This window comes from Myxocyprinus asiaticus, chromosome 16, assembly GCF_019703515.2.
Source record: "Myxocyprinus asiaticus isolate MX2 ecotype Aquarium Trade chromosome 16, UBuf_Myxa_2, whole genome shotgun sequence".
NCBI classification, from domain to species: Eukaryota; Metazoa; Chordata; class Actinopteri; order Cypriniformes; family Catostomidae; genus Myxocyprinus; species Myxocyprinus asiaticus.
This window is the reverse complement of record NC_059359.1, coordinates 34,928,328-34,950,478: the sequence shown is the minus strand read 5'-3', so window position 1 is coordinate 34,950,478 and position 22,151 is coordinate 34,928,328. Positions and strand designations below refer to the sequence as shown.

The 22,151-nt window shown below is 38.5% G+C and overlaps 1 protein-coding gene across 1 annotated transcript in view; it reads left to right on the top strand.

The window, feature by feature from the left end:
- The window catches only part of ulk4 (unc-51 like kinase 4), a 234,206-nt gene that overhangs the window by 159,786 nt on the left and 52,269 nt on the right, over positions 1-22,151 (top strand). Inside the window, exons 33-34 of the mRNA XM_051721331.1 lie at positions 7,461-7,627; positions 17,414-17,506. Coding sequence (XP_051577291.1) covers positions 7,461-7,627; positions 17,414-17,506 — 260 coding nt within the window. The remainder of the gene's footprint in view (positions 1-7,460; positions 7,628-17,413; positions 17,507-22,151) is intronic.

Here is a 22,151-nt window from a genome sequence, read left to right as displayed (position 1 = left end):
AGATCAATTTAATGCAATTCTTGTAAAAGCCATGTTTACACAAACTTTTTAAAGGGATAAATGCAATCCTATAATTGGTCCTACTGTAACTACATATTAAATAATTCTAGACAGACATATTTCATTTATTTATTCATTTATTTCATTTATTTTTATATATAAAACAATACTCTTAATGTGAAGGCCTATCTTTAACTACACATTGTCACCTGAACAGTAACTACACTGCCTGATTTAGGTGTCAGGAACCTGTAGTAACAACATTACAAAACATTGTAGCAGTTCTTGATTCATTTCAAGATTCATTTCGCTAAAGAGAAGCGACTCATAAGAGTCATTCGTTCAGAAATCAGTCTACACTAGTTACGCTATATGTTTCACACTCTAGATTTAGTGGCAGGTCAGCGCTGCCGCTTATTAGCACTGCAGGAAACATTGTCAGTGTATTTCAACCCAGTCTCATGAAAATCTGTACATATTTTACGAGCTGGCTATTTCGTACGAGTTTGTTCGTATAAATTTGTACGATATTATCACGTACAAATGGATGGATGTCTAATGCAGAAGTTAGCGTGAGTTTCGCACACAAGGCATTAAGGACATGCCTATTAATATTATGCCCTTACCCAAACCCCTTATCTAAACCTAACCGATCAGTAGAGTGTGTAAACATGATAGGAAGCTGTTGTGTGTGACAGAAGCAAGTAATTGTCGCGTATTAGATGGAAACGATGTCCAGCAACGTCATTGGCTGTAGTAAAAGTCGTACGAATTCATACGAGTGCAGTCGTACGATATCATACGAATTAGCCAAATTTAGAAAAGTCGTATGAATCCTTCACCGTGAGAGTGTGTAGGTGTATTTAAGTATGCTGTTCCTTCCACATAGGTGGAAAGATGTGCATTCAAAAACTGTTAACAGAAACAAAAGTCATGAAAATCATATGGTTCTGGTATTAATATTTATTTATTTTATTTTTTATGTAATCGGTTCCGTATAGGAACCTGTTCTTGGTTCCCAACCGTAGCGTGCATCAGGATTTATTGGCAAAATGATGGTGATCAGTGGGGGTTGAAATCTCATAAATGCTGCCAATGAATAAAAAGTCAACAGAAGAGTTTTTATTCAAAATATTTGGAATAGTTTAAATTCCGAAATTCCCAGAATGTGTATTTTGTACAAAAATACATGTGTTTTTTACAGATCACTTCATGTCTATCTGCTGTAATGACGCAGAGAATAAGCACTGCCCTTACTAAAATTTGTGACACACACACATTCACATCCCAACCCTTTCAGATAGATAGAAGCCTGTAATGGCTTGTTTTCTAGTACATCTGTGCACGGCATGCATCCCTATATCACAACAACCCCTCATGCTCCTCTTCTTCCATCTAGGCGGTCCATGGTGCAGCAGACTGAGATCAGACACAACAAACTCTCCCCTCCACACCTGTTTTTACAGCACCGGGTCATCTATAGGCCACCTCATGCAGCCGCCATCATTACGCGTCTTATCAGCACTCCTGCTCTAGGAAAACTCTGACCCGTCACTAAATATAACCCTGACAATTAGCGCTATCTTGCTAATGCCAGCCACCTCACCCCTGCTCTGCTCCAGAAGGGGGAAAATGTTGTAATTGGTTCTTTTAGGTGCGAGCTATAGAGCATGGGCACGGGATGCAAACACAAGAAAGAGAGTGAAGGGGAGGGGGTAAGAGAGAAATGAAGAAAGAGCAAGAGAATTTGAGGAAATTAAAGAAAGAGTTATGGCGGGGTTGAAGGTTGATTGAGAGGAGGAAAGAGAGAGAAAAGCGAGATTAGTTTTATAATTGGTGAGATTTGCAGAGTGAGAGAGATAACAGACAATGAAGGAATAAGGAAGAGAAAAAGAGGCTGAGGAAGACATGATGGGGAGCAGTGTTGGGGAAGCTCTTTTTAAACTGTACACTAGCATGCCAAGATACAAACTACTTATAATTTAATGTAGCTAAGCTACTTTTACATTCTACCTCAATCCAAAACACAAAGCAAGAAAAACTTGTTAATATGAGATTTGAAATCATTGGGTAATTCCCTGCTTTTGACGTCAAAACATAAACAGGCATGCGCACAACACTTGCGCACATTGAATAAGCTGGTACGGAACAGCGGTAAAGGTGTTCACATGCAACACAAAATCGGGGTGATGGGCAAACATCTATGTGTGCTGATCAGTTTTTGCTTAAACCATTTATGACCTTAAGAGAAAACTGTTAAATGTGTTTGCATTACATCACACCTTCCCGGCATATAGAGCATAATCGGTGTAATATTGTGCATGTGAACTTAATAGGTACAACTCTGTGCCCACACAAACAGCCCTCCTCATGTGAAGCACACAGGAGTCTTGACTCACAATTGATTCCAATAAAGTTTGATGTTAGCGTGTTGCTAAGCTAACATCATGATACCCTTAAAGGCATTAAAATACAAACCACAAACAAATATTTGATCAAATAGTCAATTTTTTACCATTACTTTTCAGTATTTAATGAAATATAAGTAGATGTTCAACTGACTTTTCCCATTTCTCTCACCTTGGATGTTTTGTTTTCACCGACAATGGTGCAGTGCATTATGAGGTTGTCTTCTCCGCAAAGGATACATGCATAATTACATTTTGAACAAAAGCAGGTAACCCTAACCTTTTGGAAGGGCCTCTGTCTAGGTAGGCAGCAAGAAATTATTTGGAACAGAGGTTCTGACTCAGAGTTGATTTCTTATGAGAAATCAGGGATTTATGTGCCTCTGATATAGTTTCTCACATAAAAGTGTGTTCAAATAAGGCTGCATGGTGCAGATATATATCATGACTTCTTCTGTCATATATATGTTCTTGTACGAGGGAGAAAAAGAGGTTCTTCCTCGTAAAATTGCTGACTTGTGCGTTTTCGCTCTGCTCATGGAGGTGCAAAAGCATCCATATCCGAAAGTTGTACTTGCGTGACTCATTTGACTGGAAGTAATGGCAATAAATTTGGTCCCAAAAGAAAGTAAGTTACATAAATGTAACCGTACAGCTGTAAGCATAAATATCTAATGTCTGGCAAGAACTCTGCTTTAGACAGCACAGAAATACTGCTTACAGCTCTGTTAGTAACAGAATGTGCATTTGAGTTCAGTATATTTACATAAACATTTCAGAAGTAATTTTTGCTCTGTCTGCATTTATGATAATTCACCTAAATTGTAAACTTTCCAGGCTGCAGTTCCGGTTTTATCAGTATTTCCTTTGTATTAGAGGTGACAGTCTTGGCTTTGTTTTATTCGCTCAGCAGTTGATTTGTATTTTTCATAGCAATGCTGCTGTATTCATCTTCATAATTTGTCAAGCGGCATATTACATGCGCAGTTCCTTCGCCTCATATAACTGCAGTGCTAATCTCAGACAAAGAGTGAGATCAGGTCTTATTAAACTTCTCTTAATTATTACTGCTGGGACTGCTAGACAGCTCAACACACACACCCACATGCACACACAAACACACACACTTAGTTCTTGCTTCTGGGTGCCATCCCCTTACACTGGACTTGAAAACTGTCTATGTTCCAAGTAGGCGCTTCACACTTTAGTGTCGTTTATGTTGATTTCGTTCTCCCCAGGGTACAGTAATACAGTGGATTGATAGTATCCTCTGTATTTAGTGTGGATTATTGTTTTCCCTGTATGAGCATTGGATAGTCCATTGGAGCGTTGACTGAATACCAATTCATGTATTTCGAGTAAGTGTGAAAAGTATGTGCTGCACTGGTGATGGTAAAGTATACATTATACTTTTAAGCATGATGTAAGACCATATGGTAGTATTCAGACATACTAAAACTGGGCAATACATGGAATTTTTACAATATATTTACAATGATCACTGACTACACTGATGAGCCAAAACATTATGACCACCTGCCTGATGTGCTGTTAGTCGTCTGCATGCCACAAAACAACACCGACCCGCCGAGGCATGGACTCTACAAGACCTCTGAAGGTGTCCTGTGGTATCTGGCACCATTAGCAGCAAATCCTTCAAGTCCTGTAAGTTGCGAGGTGGAGCCAACGTGGATCAGACTTGTTGGTCCAGCACATCCCACAGATGCTCACTCTGATTGAGATCTGGGGAATTTAGTGGCCTGGGCAACACCTTGAACTCTTCATCATGTTCCTCGAACCATTCCCGAACAATATGTGCAGTGTGGCAGGGCACATTATCCTGATGAAACTTTGCTCGCACTAGACTGTCATAAATTATATTCTCTCTTAACAATACTTGTAACTGACTATCAACTGACAGCCTGAATGTCAATACAGCACACTACAACATACTGTATATTTTATATATACTATTTGTATTGTATACTGTGTATTCTATATTGTGTGTATGTGTATTCTATATTGTGTGTATTGTATACTGTACATTGTGTATTATTATTGTGTATTGTGTTGTGTAATTATGTGTATATTAGATATGTAAATTGTGTTGTGTAATCTGATGTTATTGTAAATTGGTATATGTCTCATCACTGTCATGACTGCTATGTTGCTATAAGACTTTCATCCACTGTTGCACTTGTGTATATGATTGTGTGATAATAAAGCGATTTGAAAGAGGCCACTGCAATGAAGGGGTGTACCTGGTCTGCAACAATGTTTAGGTAAGTGGCACGTGTCAAATTGATGTCCACATGAATGGCCGGACACAGGGTTTCCCAGCAGAACATTGCTCAGAGCATCACACTCCCTCCACCAGCTTGTCGTCTTCCCACAATGCATCCTGATGCCATCACTTCCCCAGGTAAATGGTGCACATGTACACAGCCATCAACGTGATGTAAAAGAAAATTGACTCATCGGACCAGGCAACCTTCTGACAGGGGTCATTATGGGCACTCTGACCGGTCCGCGGCTACACAGCCCCATACGCAGCAGGGTGCGATGCACTGTGTATTGTGACACATTCCTGCCATAACCATCATTAAAATTTTCTGTGACTATGCCACAGTAGACATTCTGTTGGTTCGGACCAGACGGGATAACCTTTGTTGCCCTCCCGCATCGATGAGCCTTGGGCACCCAACACCCTGTCGCCAGTTTGTGGTTTGTCCCTCCTCAGACCACTGTCGGTAGGTACTCACCACTGCTGACCGGGAGTACCCCACAAGCCTTGCAGTTTCAGAGATGCTCTGACCCAGTCGTCTGGCCATAACAATTTGTCCCATGTCAAAGTTGCTCAGGTCTTTATTCCTGCACATTTCTCCTGCATTCAACATGTTGACTACGAGAACTGATTGTTCGCTTAACATCTAATCTACGCAGACCTTGACATGTGGCCTTGTTAGGAGATGATCAATGTTATTCGCTTCACCTGTAAGTGGTCATAATGTTTTGGCTCATCATTGTGTAGAAAATTAAGCAGACCCACTATTTTAGGTGTCTTTAACTTCTATGTACTTAAGCATTTGATACAATGTACTTATTATGTACATACGTGTTGTTGCATTGTACTCACATTTGAAGTACCTGCATTTAATTACATCTGTAGTTAAGGGGTGGTCACACTAGGCTTTGAACACTGCAGTTTTTTTCAGACAACACAGCAGACCAGGATATGATGTCATGCGGGAGGGCTTCTGGTGTATGTAAATAATACATCTCAAATAACAAATAATATTATATTAAAGATGTTAAAATATATTGTCTACTCACTTTCCTGCAAGAATAAAACACCCAACTTTAAATTATGTATTCTTAGTATTGAGCCAAGATGTCAGGATATGACATTTCAATGTTCTATTGGTCACACATCCTCTTGTTGTATGGATTTGCGATTCAAAATTCAACAAACTCGATATGGTATGCAGCATCATACAAAATTTATTTGCATGATCTTTCGTTTCCACACTGTTAACCTCACCCCTAATCCTAAACCTAACTCTACCCCAACCCTTACCCTAATACTTGAAAAATATATAAATTGGTAAATATTGCTGTTGATTACTATGTATTGTAATATTGGTACGTTCAGTTAAATGTGGTTAAACATCACACTTTTATTTGGTTAAAAACAGTGTGGAGAACATGCCTTGATTTTAAACTTTTTTTTATGTGGATTTTAGGTCTTGCATTGAACATTTTGAATGCACTTAGCAACAAATTATAAATCCAAATGATTTAAAGAGAATCACACTTTTAAGACATTTCATAGCAAATACATACATTTTGAAATATATAAAATAAGCTCAAAAGTTAAAAAAAATATGCAGAACCATAGCAAACGAATCACAAATGAATCCTCTTGCGTAGCACAAGGGGTTTTGGCCAAAATAATAATAAAAAAAAAAAAGCATGCACTAATGCAAACTTCAAAAATCCACAAACTGAATGAAAAGCACATGTTTCTGTATGTGTTCTGTAGAGGAATAGAATATGTTTGACTAATATATAATGTCAGTGCATTATTGCCATGGATTGACATGTATTTATAATTTTTTTAATTTTTTTTTTTACTGCAGCCACAGCAGAATACGGTCGGATGCTCTAACTATAGCAGCGTAGAGTATTTCCTCAGTGTTCATTCACCTCCTAGGCTGTAGTTTAAGTATCTCCCATGATGCAGGGTGGCAGATCAGGTTGTACTGAGCACTTAGCCGAGAAAGGAGAGAGTCATTATTACAATATGAACAGCGTATTCATTCAGTTTTAATGTTTCAACAATTCTGAGGAAGAAAGAAAATATATATCGACAAGGTGGAGGCAAAAATACTGTACTCTGATTGAAGAATATAATTTTCATCTGTTTTAAAATGATTTCAGCTGTGGAAAAAAGACATTTACATTTTTGTATGTCAGTCCGATTCTGTTGGGTTTTTTTTTTAAATCACCTGTTGTAGTTTGTTTTTTGTTTTTTTTCTAATGTATATTTTGCATGTGAGAACCACACACAGAACATTCAAAGCTGAAATCCAAGGTCTACCATTCACGCAGCTCCACTGAATGGATTATAAAGGCACTTTATTACCATCGCCTATTTTTTCAGGACAGCATATTGGAGTTGAGTGAACAGTTTTTCTTTCCTTTTTCGACATCCTTGAGATTAAATAGCATATGAATATTTTAATGAGAACACTTCTCTGCATCTCTATGCCTCCTTTGTTTGTAAGTCACATTAAATGTTTCCACTGCACTGTGGTTTAGGTTAGACTATTTTTATTGACATAGCTATGATTTATTTGATGGTTAGTTTGTAGTCAAGTGTTTAGTAATATGTAACAGACAACTGTTCATTTGCTTATATGTTCAGGCACTGTATGTCTAGTTTAGTGTGTTTGTGTATTTGTGCAAACAGGGGAGAGAAATTCATCAGATGAACAGACAGAGCAGATGGATGTATAGAAGAGTGGTTGAACTGTGTGTCTCTGTTTTCAGGTGTAATTGAGGTGGTGTGTAATGTCTTTGTGGAAGTCTCTGGCTTGTATCTGGAGAAAGAGCAGCAGTCAGGACTGAAGAGCTGCTATTCTCTGCTCCTGTGTCTTCTAGACATCATCCACTGCCTGCTTAAACACCTCTCAACTGTTGTCCGACTTGCCCTGCAGGTATTCAGCTCTCTCTCTTACTCTTTATTGGACTCTATCCTACTCCTTTTAACTACTTGCTGTAGTTCTCTGTCTCTTTCAATTTTGTCTAAATGTGTGAACTTGGTTATATTTGAATGACCATATTAAACTATTCTCAGCTTCAGACAGCATATCCATGGAGCTTTTGTATGGCTCATCTGATGCAAATTGCACAAAAAACGAAAATAAATATTGTTAAAGTTTGTGAGTTTTGTGGCTTTGAATCTTTAAAGATATTTAGCATTTTGAGACACACAAAGTAACATAATTTTGACTCAGATAAAGAAGTTTGCTTCTATTTTTATCACTTAATTTGTTTAGTGTAAATTGATCTGTTCAAATACTGTTAAAAGCTGTCACCCTAAATTAGATCTTTAATGGGGTTTAGGTCTTGGCCTTGTTTGGGTGCAAGACTTCAGGTCTGAGTGCAGGCCAGTCAAGTTCATCCATACCAGAATAATTTCTTTATAGACCTCTCTTTGTGCATAGGGGCAGTTGTCATGCTCAAACAGAAGAAAATAATCTCTAGAATGTCACTGTATGCCATAGCATTAAGATTTTTCTTAACTGTAACTAAGAGGCCTAGACCAACCTGTCTAGGGGTATGATTCTCATTTGGGGTGCGAGAGGTCCCGGGTTCAAATCCCGGAAGAGCCCCCATTTGTCACGGCCGGCTCTTATGCCGTGTCAATAAGCGAGACTACATGTTAGATAACTGGCTCAAAGTATAATTTAATCAAAAGAAAAGAATTAATAACATTAAAAAAAATTATCAGGGAGATGAACCTTGAAGACTGGTAGAGCGCCAGTTTTAAAGCCACATGGAACCTTCAGCACAGGTGAATCTTGTAAGAACTAATGAGCGGGGCTCATCAATTCATCAACTCGGCCACTACCAATCTGCAAAACAAGGGAAAAAATAAGACAAACTACAATCCAAAGAAGGGATTGTAACAGCACATTAGTTTGCTTGACTATAGTTTAGCTACTGAAATTATAGCTTGGAATGCAACTGTTTCAAAGTAGCTTCCCCAACACTGTTCCTCTCTAAGAGGGGTTTTCTTGGGCAGGATTACCTGAGTAAATGTACCAGACTGTATGCTGATAGTCAGAAGTCTGGCTAATTAAACTACAGTATACTGTCACTCAAATAGATAAACATGGGGCTGTTCTCTATAAGAAGGTTTATATGATTTTAAACACCATTGGTAAAGTATCTGCTAAAGAAAGTGTGTTCTTCTAAAATAAGCAGAACAAAATAAACCTGATGTCCCTCTTCCTTCATTCTCTTCATCTTTCTCATTTATCATGCCATACACTGCTCCATTAATTTTCTTGTTTTATGTATATCTCATCTTATTTCCTACCCCTGCCTCTCTCTCACTCTGTCTCCCACCCTCTTGTTTGTAAACATTTCTCACTCTGTCGCCCTCATTTCTTGAGCTCTTTTCCTGATTTCTTCAGCCCCCCCACCTCAGCACCAAATCCTCAGGGATCGCCTGCTACTGTCGCCTTAGGCATGGTGTTAGTGGGTTCATGTCTGGATTCTCTCCTCACTGATGATTAGATTATTATGCAATGACAACTGCTATGCAGATACCAGCAGAATATATCCAGCCGCTCACTCCCAGCTCACTGGATCCAACCACACCTTTACCCATAATTACTCACTGTCGACATCTTTCTCGGAGTTACTGAGAGCGCGTATGCACACATTCGTGTTAAATTTCCAGCATTTTATTCATCTAACTTGACATCTAATAGTTCCCGGTGCTATTTTTACTAGGGTTGTGCAATACGACAATTTTTTTTTTTTTTAAATCAACTAGTCAGTGGGTTTCCTTAACAGTTAGTCGACTACTTGGTCTTAAAGGTGCTGCAACGACAACACTATGAGAACGCTAAAATGATTGATAGCAGAAAGCGCTTTATTTCAGTGATATCTTTCAAGGAGTAGGATTATTTTTTGCATACCTTGCCATGACAAAATCGCTTACAGCACCTTTAAGGATGCCTTGTATAATTAGGCTTGTTTCGGTTTCTATTACAAGACGTGTGTCTTAGGGGGGTGTTTACATAAGTCGAGTTTTTGCGTTCATACACAGCTAGACAAAGCACAACCGATTGCAACAAAATGCAGGGGCCTTGAGACACGTTTTTAAAAATAGAACTATATACACACCGTCTTTACTCAACGCTTGTGGTTGGATGTTCAAAAAACAGCAACAAGGGTTGTTCACATCTAAATCTGCACTATCTTTCAATGATTTTTCTATGTAAGCGCGCTACACAGACGTCTTTGACCTCTGTGCCTTTTTGCAGTTTTTTCATCATCTTGCACGTTTAAAAGAAGTAACATTTTTATAAACGAGCCTTAAGACCATCCTGATCTCATGAAAATTACATTACTGTGGCAACATTTTTGCAAAATGATAATACATGGTTCATTACACATATCACAACAGTTCTGATGTGAAATGTCCACTGTGTGGTGCTGAAAGTGAGTTACATTTTCTCCAAGTAGATGGGGTTTTAAAGTTAATGCTCTGAGTTTAAAATGAACAAAACCAACCTCCCTACCAGTGTTGGGGGTAACGCGACAAAAGTAATGTAATCAGATTACTTTTTCGAGTAACGAGTAAAGTAACAGTATTTTTTTTTTTATTTTAGACCATAATATCTGAGTTACTTTTTAAATAAAGTAGCGCGTTACAATTGTACACCTCTACTGTCCCTGTATTGCAAGAAATCAGGAGAAAAAGTGTGAAACTTCAGGGAGAAGACATAGTGCATGATTGGCATTGTATTTCTATAGAGTGTGAGGCCAGAGACCATTTAGCAGAGAGAGACGAGTCACTTCTATTTAAATGAATGGGAGAAATTAGAATGCCCAACCAAGAAGCTCTAGTACCCAGCAGTCAATGGATGTAGAATGGAAGTCCCGCCTTGCAGGTAAAAGAGCCAATCACCTTTCAGATACAGACATCGCCTGTAAATCAACTCGTTATCGCGAATGCGCATTTCATGTTTTTAGCATGATATGAGGTCAACAACATTCGGTTGAGTGAAACGTGGTTTATTCATGTGTTAATACACACTGCATTAAAAAAAAAAATCAGTAAATGCGTTTAGACAGAGGGATTATAAGACTAGTCTTCCACTGGCCACGACATGATACGCAGGGTGAAATACTCGCTCAATTCACAGAATTATGAAGCCAAACTGCTTCGTGTTAGATCTCCCTGTAACTGGGAGAATGGGATGAGAAAAGCTGACTCTGGATCAGTGACTCCAAGCAACGTTCTGCATGGTTTGTGTATGCAGAGAAAATGTCTTCATTTCTTAAAATATTCTACATTTTTGTTTTATAATAAACATGTAGTTTGATTCATGAAACAAACCGTTTTTATGACATACTGGTTCAAGTTGTATCAACATGCACCTTTGAAGTTGTGGTGTCTGTACACACCGTGTATCAACTCAAAACAAGCATGCACTGAGATGACAAGTGAAAAATATTAATTTATTCATCAGACTTATTCCTTGAACATGTTAGACTGGCATTCCTCACTGAATTGTATCCTGACTTCTGAAAAACATCTCAAGTTGACTGACATTGTTGATGGGCACAGCATATGATGACAGTTATGATGTAGGTTCAAGTGTTGGACTTTACTGCTTTAGGTAAGACAGCGGTTATTCGTTATTCATATTGGCTGCCATGTTGATGGAAAAACAAATCATGCATATTCATGTTATTGATTCTTTATTATAAATATGACGTGAAGACCCACTTTCTAATATCTGTTTGTTTACTATGTTGTATTGAGTGTTGTACAGTAGCTAGCATGACCTGTAATATTTATTGCATGCAATGCATGGCTTATTTGTATGGATTGCATAGCATAGCAGAAGAGAAAGTGGCTGTGAGAAAAAAGTAACGCACGCAAAATTCAAGTAATGCTTTACTTTCCATTACAAATAACTTTTTAATTAAGTACATTTTTTAAGGAGTAATGCAATATTTCAACGAGCTACTTTTAAAAGTAATGTTACCCAACACTGCTCCCTACCCGAAACCTTAAATCTTAACATTAATTTAATAAAAAGCAACTGTGAGAAGAATAACGCAATTGCTGAAGTAACCATGTCATTTTGTGGTACCTCTATGATACTTTCGGCTCAAATATCGACTTGTGTTCTCTTCTGGACTCGTACTACATTTTTTTTGCATCACAAGTGCAACGCACTATCAGTTGAGCTACCCCGCTATTTGATCCCACTCAAACAAGCTTATAAATGTTGTTAGTGATGCAATACAAACGTTAAAATGTATCCCCTTGAATGGCATGCACTATTGGTAAAGTGTTTAAAGTCAAAAGGTAGCATTGTGTGAGGAACAGGGTGAAAAGTGTTTATGAACTGATAATCTGCCATTTTACTTGTGATTTGTTTGAAAGAGAGTAAAAGTAAATATAGCTGCAAGCAGCGATGATGGGCCCAAGCACAACTGGTCCATTTCCACCCGGTGGCTTTCTGAAAACAATGCAAGGTGGACACATGCATTTGGCATTTGACATTATTCTAAACAATTTTGAAGCAATTTGAGTAAATATAAGAGGACTATTTTAAAGTCTGTTGTAAGAGCCACACTACCTGCTGCCAGGTGGTGGCACTATGACCGTGTCCCAAAATAGTCAAATTCATGTGATTAGACCCCAAGACTAAACATACATCTCAATTTTGATCAAAATCACACATTACACACAGAAGATATGAAACACTTCCTGTTTCCTATTTTTCGCCATTAATGCCTCACCATGGCAACACTGTTTGATATACCAAAATCTGTTCGCAATTTAGCACCTTCAGTGTCTTGGAATAATGTTGTCTAAATGTGGTGACAGTCTCATGAATGACCTAGGAGTATTTAAAAGTTCAGAGACTGCAATATTAAAAAAAATGGCCGATTTTCTGTTGGGCGGACATAATGACTATAATTATGAAAGTTTCCGGTTTAATAAGAACTATACAGGTGCATCTCAATAAATTAGAATGTCGTGGAAAAGTTCATTTATTTCAGTAATTCAACTGAAATTGTGAAACTCGTGTATTAAATAAATTCAATGCACACAGAATGAAGTAGTTTAAGTCTTTGGTTTTTTTAATTGTGATGATTTTTGCCTCACATTTAACAAAAACCCACCAATTCACTATCTCAAAAAATTTGAATATTTTGACATGCCAATCAGCTAATCAACTCAAAACACCTGCAAAGGTTTCCTGAGCCTTCAAAATGGTCTCTCAGTTTGGTTCACTAGGCTACACAATCATGGGGAAGACTGCTGATCTGACAGTTGTCCAGAAGACAATTATTGACACCCTTCACAAGGAGGGTAAGCCACAAATATTCATTGCCAAAGAAGCTGGCTGTTCACAGAGTGCTGTATCCAAGCATGTTAACAGAATGTTGAGTGGAAGGAAAAAGTGTTGAAGAAAAAGATGCACAACCAACCGAGAGAACCGCAGCCTTATGATTGTCCAGCAAAATCGATTCAAGAATTTGGGTGAACTTCACAAGGAATGGACTGAGGCTGGGGTCAAGGCATCAAGAGCCACCACACACAGACATGTCAAGGAATTTGGCTACAGTTGTCGTATTCCTCTTGTTAAGCCACTCCTGAACCACAGACAATGTTAGAGGCGTCTTACCTGGGCTAAGGAGAAGAAGAACTGGACTGTTGCCCAGTGGTCCAAAGTCCTCTTTTCAGATGAGAATAAGTTTTGTATTTCATTTGGAAACCAAGGTCCTAGAGTCTGGAGGAAGGGTGGAGAAGCTCATAGCCCAAGTTGCTTGAAGTCCAGTGTTAAGTTTCCACAGTCTGTGATGATTTGGGGTGCAATGTCATCTGCTGGTGTTGGTCCATTGTGTTTTTTGAAAACCAAAGTCACTGCACCCGTTTACCAAGACATTTTGGAGCACTTCATGCTTCCTTCTGCTGACCAGCTTTTTAAAGATGCTGATTTCATTTTCCAGCAGGATTTGGCACCTGCCCACACTGCCAAAAGCACCAAAAGTTGGTTAAATGACCATGGTGTTGGTATGCTTGACTGGCCAGCAAACTCACCAGATCTGAACCCCATAGAGAATCTATGGGGTATTGTCAAGAGGAAAATGAGAAACGAGAGACCAAAAAATGCAGATGAGCTGAAGGCCACTGTCAAAGAAACCTGGGCTTCCATACCACCTCAGCAGTGCCACAAACTGATCACCTCCATGCCATGCCGAATTGAGGCAATAATTAAAGCAAAAGGAGCCCCTACCAAGTATTGAGTACATATACAGTAAATGAACATACTTTCCAGAAGGCCAACAATTCACTAAAAATGTTTTTTTTTATTGGTCTTATGATGTATTCTAATTTTTTGAGATAGTGAATTGGTGGGTTTTTGTTAAATGTGAGCCAAAATCATCACAATTAAAAGAACCAAAGACTTAAACTACTTCAGTCTGTGTGCATTGGATTTATTTAATACACGAGTTTCACAATTTGAGTTGAATTACTGAGATAAATGAACTTTTCCACGACATTCTAATTTATTGAGATGCACCTGTATATGTACCAATTGTGACTATAGGTGAAAATGGGGTTGCTACACACACCCATTTTAAAGGGAGCGCTACAGAGCCCCCCAACACGCCCATGCGTGAACTTCTGCCCAGACCTAATGGCCAACAACTCTGATGTATGTGCAAAATTTCATGAAATTTTAAGCATGACAAGTGCCTTAAAAACATCCAAATATGGGAAGAAAGGAATAATAGCAATGAATGCATTGCTATGGCAACAGTATTTAAGATATCGAATATCCCTTAACAAATTTACGTAAGCATTGTCGACATTATTCTAAAGAATTTTGAAACAATTCATGTAAACATAAGAGGGCTATTTAAAAGTCTGTTAAAAGTGCCAAATTTCCTGCTGCCAGTTGGTGGTGCTATGACTGTGGCCCATAATAGCCATATAAATGTGATCAGCCCCCATTACCAAACATACAGCTGAATTTTCATCAAAATCATACAATGCACACAGAAGATATAAGGAACTTCCTGTTTCTCATTTTTATCCATAATTATATTGCTTTGCCATGGCGACACCGTTCAAAATATAAAAAATACGTTCACAATTTAGCATCTACAATGTCTTGGCATGATGTTGCACAAATTTTGTGCCAGTAACATGAATCCCCTAGGAGGAGTATTTAAAAGTTCAGAGGTTGCGATTTTCCGAAAATCCAAAATAGCCAACTTTCTGTTGGGTGGAACTAATTACTATAATTATGAAAGTTGTCTGGCTTGGTGAGATCTATATATGTACTAAGTTTGGTGACTGTAAGTGAAAATGGGAGTGCTACAGAGGCAGTCTTACATGCCCATTTTAAAGGGGGAACTACAGAGCCCCCCTTACATGCCCATTTTCAAGGGGGCTCTACAGAACGCACAGAAGATATAAGGCACTTCCTGTTTCACATTTGTGCCCTTAATTTATTGCGTCGCAATGGCAACAACGTTCAATATATCAAAAATCCATTCCCAATTTAACATCTTCAATGTCTTGGTATAATATTGCCTAAGTTTGGTGCCAGTCACATGAATCCCCTAGGAGGAGTATTCAAAAGTTCAGGGCCTGCAATTTTCAAAAAAATGTACATTCAATCCAAAATGGCAGACTTACTGTTGGACGGAGCTAATGATTGCTATTTTGAAAGTTGTCTGGCTTGATGAGAACAATATATGTACTAAGTTTGGTGACTGTAGGTGAAACTGACCCCACCACTTTAGTCAAAAGGTGGTGCTATAGAGCCCCCCCACACCCATTTGTTAACTTTCGCCCAGGCCTAATGGCCAACAACTCTGATGTGTCAAATTTCATGACATTTTAAGCATGCCAAGTGCCTCAAAACCACACATATATACGAAGAAATGAATGATAACATGTAATGCATTGCCATGGCAATGCTATTTAAGATATCAAGAATCCCTTAATAATTTGACATCAGCAGTGTCTTGACATTATTGTAAACAATTTGGAAGCAATTCAGGTAAACATAAGAGGGCTATTTCAAAGTCTGTTATAAGTGCCACACTTCCTGCCACCAGTTGATGGCACTACGATCGTGACCCACAATAGCCATATCCATGTGATCAGCCCCAAGACCAAACATACAGCTCATTCATACAGCTTTTTATCTAAATTGCACAGTGCACACAGAAGATATAAGACATTATATATTATGACCGTAATGATAAATTTGTCCAGCTTAATGAGAACTATATATGTACCAGTTTTGGTGAAAAGGGGGGTGCTACAGAAATTCCCTTAAATGCCCTTATTACAGGGGGCGGTACAGAGACCCCCTACATGCCCCTACACGAGATCAGGTTCCAGGTACCTCAAGACATCTGTGTTTTATTGTATTCATTGTGCTGCATTTTGCTTTTTTAGCACAAGAATGCATTCTGTCAGATGCAGACAAATGGCCAAAGACTGACTGTGTGTTTCTGTAGCGGCAGTGCTTTAAAGGACGTTTTTACTATGCAAACTGATTAAGTATTAAAGTGCTGTCCCAAAAAAATCTTAATAAAAAAAGGAAAAATCTAGATTAACTATTTGATGTCACTAATTTACTAGTCTTTTGTTGGACAACTAGTAGATTATTTGACCATTGTGACCCTACTTTTTACCCATGTGCTTCATTAGACCCATGGTAAACAACACTTTAAAGTTGTATATGTGGCACTCAGGAAGTGGCTCCCCTGTCAGTTCCTCCCTTCAACCCTCATGATCCCTCCCTGCCCTTTGTCTCTCACTCTTCGTCCTTCCATACATATTTATGCATGGACATCGTAAAAAGAGAGATGCGTAATGGAATTCAGTTCTGTGAGAAAAAAGAGAGTGATAGAAAGAGAGAAAAATGCAAAGCTTATTAAAAAGTGCCTGCACAACCCAAATTAATTTGGGTGATAATGAATAGGGAGACGTTCCCAAAGACTTTCACTGCATGAGACTTCTCTCTCACATTCACATTTTCTCTCACAATGTCAGCTTGAACTCCATCATTAATATTTTAAATGAGTGAAGGCCATTTAATTGTGAAAATGCTGTAGTTGTGGCTATTAAGTGAAGGCTTGCAGTAATCTCATTGCTCCGGTCTGTCAATCTGAATAAGGATCCCAGACACTAACATTTACAGAAATATTAACCAGAATAAGACAGCGAGAAACAGCGCAATGAACTTTTGAACCAGACTCACAGCACTGCTGCTCTTGCTGATGGCTGATGGGTAACAAAGTTTGCATTTCTAATGCGTTCTTGTTGCTGTCTATTTTTATCTCTCACTCTCTCACTCTCTCTGACAGCTGTTATTAAAGAATAGGATTTTGTGGCTGATTGTAGACAGCGAGCTGTACACATTGTTCTCTTCCAGCACAGAGCTGAGCATGTGCAGAGACCCCTGCACCTCTAGAGAGTTAAAAAAATAGCCCCTGCTTGAAGCTACTGTACTTCCTGTGATGATAACATGAGCAAGATTCTCTCAGATGCTCAATTCTCAGCTGTGTTGGGTCTTAAGTTCTCTTCTCCGAGCATTCCCCCAATGACTGACTGTCCTCATTTTCTTCTGTTTATTTCCCTTGCATTCAGCCTCTTGTTTTTTTATTCCCCATCTTCTCAATCTAATAATGCTCTCTCTCTCTTTCTGTAGAGATCAGACAGTAATGAAGACACTGTGGCGGCAGAGAAGCTTCTGCTCATCAACAAACCACTGACAGACCTAAACAACCTCCTCATTCAACTGGTCAGTCATTCTTTGTGTGTGTGTGCGCCCTACATTTTGGGAACAAGCTAATGATCCCCACGAGGAATCTAGTTAATAAACATACTAAATAATAAAGCAACAAGATTTGTGTGCGAGTAGGGTTTATGTGTAGGGTGAAAATTTGCAGATGCTATTTCGACTGTGGTGCAAATAAAGGTAGATGCTATTTTCACCCCAGTGCAAAGAGTGGCAAATATTATTTGCACCCTTACCATGGTACAAATAATGGCAGACACTATATGCACTACTATTTAAATACTAACATACAGCATAGGGCATCACTGCAGCATGTTTATTGTGATTATTTAGAGTCCTACAGACTAGGGTTGCGCGGTTTACCGGTACTAACGAAGTATCGCAATACCAAAAAAATTAAAATGGTACAATATTATCTTGTTGCTGTCAGAGGCTAGATTGTTCTGTCAGAAGGATGAGACCAGAGATCCAAGTGCGGAGGAAAAAGAACAGATTGTATTGATAATTTAACACAGCAGAGCTGGCGAAACATGCAGAGTGGAGATGGAGAGCATGTTTGTAGGCTTGTGTGCTTTGTGGTAGTGTAGAGCACAGATCTACAAGGAATCCTCTGGAGGATAGTGTGTTCGTAGGTTTGTGTGCGTCGTGGTAGTGTGAAGAGCAGATCTAGTGCAGAGAGGTAACTGATTAGGAATACTCAGGTGAAGCGTCAAGGTGAGAGAGGCGACCAACAGGATGGTAACCACAATCCAGGCACTACAGCGAAGACAGGCAACCAATATAGAAAACACGCAACAGGACCGACTAGGGCAGAGAGAGAGAGTGGTGATTAATTAACACACAACAACAATCCAGCAAAGAACATGAAACAGAGTGGGGTAAATATAGGCAGAAAACAAATCACGATCAGGTGCCGTTCGTCCACTGAAAGCTGGCATGATCAGCATTCCCATGGCAACAATCAGGGTTCCCATGGCAATGCTGATTCCGTGAGCCAGCGGCACCTGAAACACATGAAGAGAACGTAAACACAACTGGAACAAACCATCAGACTCACCGAGACTGTGACAGTTGCTAATTTTGGTACCATATTACAGTAAACTGTCATTAGCAAAATGATATGAGATGTGAGAGTTTTGAGATGAAATCAGTGACAGTTTGAAAATAAAATAAAAAACCTCTGGATATTGCCATGTATGATCATTAAACAGCAAAAGGATTTAAATTAATTAAATATTATACAGTCACATGTGCTGCATGCTACAGAATGAACAAGAGGTGCCGCTCTGCTCTGTCATCTGCTTCACATACACATGCACACACACACGCTTGCACACATGCGCACACACTCATACAAACGCAACACATACTACTGGTGCTTAATTTTCATGCAGTGTGTTTAGAGTATAAACAGCTGTTAACACTTGAACTCCTCCGGTGCAGCTCAGAGATTTCAGCTCGAGAGTTGCGACAGAATTATCCCAGCATTAATGGGAAGCTTGATATAACTAACCTGTCAAAAACAGGAAGAACTCAAAGGTCTGTCAAAATAAAAGTCCCGCTTAATTGAAAGCTCTATTCAACTGGATGTGTGAAATTGAAGACAGAAAAATATAAATACTGTATAAAAATGTAATATTCAAAAAGTAGCATTAATATTCATAATAACAATTCTATAATATTAAATGGTTGTTTTAATATTATTATTATTATCATCTTTATTTGTATTATTATCTTTAAGCAATATCACAAATGCAAGTGTTTTACCAGCATGTTGTGATTCAGCCATAGCAACTTCTGCCACAGGTAATCAGATTTTTTTTTTATTCATTAATGTTTTCATTAATACTGTGAAGCTAGCTCTGTTGTGTAGCATTTTATTTTACTATAAATAAAATTGCATTTAAAAAAAAAATTATATATATATATAATTTTTTTTTATTTGATTAAAGCTGTATGTATTGTCAGGGGCCTGGGTAGCTCAGCAAGTAAAGATGCTGACTACCACACCTGGAGTCGCAAGTTCGAATCCAGGGCATGCTGAGTGACTCCAGTCAGGCTTCCTAAGCAACCAATTGGCCCGGTTGCTAGGGTGGGTAGAGTCACATTGGGTTAACCTCCTAGTGGTCGCCATAATGTGGTTCTCGCTCTTGGTGGGGCATGTGGTGAGTTGTGCATGGATGCCGTGGAGAATAGCGTGAAGCCTCCACACATGCTAGGTCTCCACGGTATGTGAAAATATGTGCGGATTGAAGGTCTCAGATTAAGAGGCAACTGAGAATCGTCCTCCGCCACCCAGATTGAGGCGAGTCACTACGCCATCAGGAGGACTTAGAGCGCATTGGGAATTGGTCATTCCAAAATTGGGGCAAAAAGGGGAGAAAAAAAAAGCTGTATGTATCAATTTGATGAATCACCATTTGATCATGACATTTAATTAAAACAGTTAACATGAAATCCAGAAAAATTTAAATGGAAAATGCATAATTTGTATCTGTAAGACTTTATTCAGTTCTTTTAATCAAGTCATTTTCTGTGTAATTTTATCAAAAATCTGAGGCTTTTTATTTGTTGATTATAGTATCGATTTAGTATCGATACTGAGGTACCAGGGCTGGTATCGTACCACAGCCAAAATGTTGGTATAGGAGCAACCCTACTACAGACACATTACACCAGTCCCTACCCCTAACCATCCTTTACAAAACGTAACCATGTATTTACAACAGTAACCTTGGTATTTTGTAGTGTAACCACAAAAATAAGTAACCTTAGTATCAACTTATTTTGTAGTCTAACCACAAAATTAAACATGGTTTCTATATTAAACACCATGGTTAATTGCATTAAAACATGGTTATTACAATATTACTATAGTAAAATTACCTTTATATAAATTTTTATTTAGTATTATAAGTAGTATTAAAGAAAATATTAAGAGGGGAGACAGGAACCAGAATGGGAAAAAGGGTGGGACAATGGCGGAATCAAACCCAGGTCGCCCACACGTAAAGGCACATTCGCACCAGCGTTACACCCCAATGCATCAACGTTTATAATGCCGTTTGTCGTATTTCCTGTTTCCACTTGATTATTGGGGTGCAAATGGACACGCTGTGTGGCAGGTGCTATTTACACATGGGTGCAAATAGTCACTCCGTATAAATACCATTAGCTCAGTATAAAAACAATGGAATGTCCCCACTATGATAGAAAAACAAATTGTGTGTGTTTGGGTGTTACTTTTCTACCATCATGCATGCAATATGCATCTTCACTGCTTAAATTATTTGTCCACATATGGAACATAACATTAGACTTATTCAATATTCAAACTTAATAACAGCCAATTTCGATTGAACAAGTTAAGATATTTTAGTCGTTTTTTTTTTTTCAGTCTGAACAGGAATAAAACAGATAAAATCAGGTTTTCACAAGCCCATTCCAGACCACCTTTGTAGGTGGTATGAAATCCAGTTAAAATCTGGTTTTTGTTAATGCGTCCCCGTCTAAATGTTCAAATCGGATTTCATGTGGTTAATTCGTCATTCATTGTGTGAGAGGTTGTTACATCAGGTTTTGTGACAAGAAGACATATGTCATGCATATGTCACAGAGCAGCCAAAGCAGTGCAAACCTCTTTTATGGTAATACATATAATAGCTTTACCCACCCCAAAGAGATGCCTTAATGTGTTAGCCCACACTGGTTGTGAGCCATCACAACACGATAGCCTTGAGCGTCTCGACATTTATTGAATGTCCTTCACTTAACTGTGGTACCTGCATTGATAGCAGCAACAAACATTGCATATACCACCCTTTCCTGGTTTTTACACTGTTGCCTGCAACGAATGTGTTCAGATTTAGATACTGCCCTCATGAAAAGCATAATGGTGAAACATCCATTGCTAAAGGATTAAGCATTGTGAACCTATGCAAGTTTTGCAACTTTATTATGAAAACTAATGTGGACATGCTAGCAAAAGCGATTGCAGTCTAACCAGAAAATAAATCCGGTCCGGCTACATATAACTTGCAGTTTGAACAGTCGGTCTAATAAAAATTTAAAACAAAAATAGGATTTTTCTTGCAGTGTGAACAAAGCCTAAGAGATCACATTTCAGATTTCAGATTTCAAAATGTGTAGTTACTGTGTTTTGCTTATGCAGGGCAGTATAGTTTGGGGACAAAATTGTCCACAGAGGTTTGCTTAATCTGACAAAACCTCCCTTTAGGGATGTCCAGGGATTTTCTTAATGGGAAAACAATTTATTTTCTTTAAGAGGGAGGTTTAGGTTTTGGGTTAGTCTGTAGTCATTATAATTTGCTTAGAGTGTGTCTGTGTAATAAGCACAAAAATGTCCACCGGCTGCCCTTTCTCGCACGTTATACATTACTGAAGGACCCAACAGTGAGTTTCTTCAATGGTTCTTTGCAGCACTTTAGGATTAGTAATAAAGCCTCTTCTTACTCTGCACAGAGTTCTTGAGTTTACTAAATGGTTCTTTGCAGATTTAAAAAGTTGTTGATGTACTTTAGGCTCTTCAGATTATTTTATTAGTGTCTGGATAATCTAAAGCAGTGTTTCCCAACCCTGTTCCTGGAGGCACCCCAACACTACACATTTTGGATATCTACCTAATCAA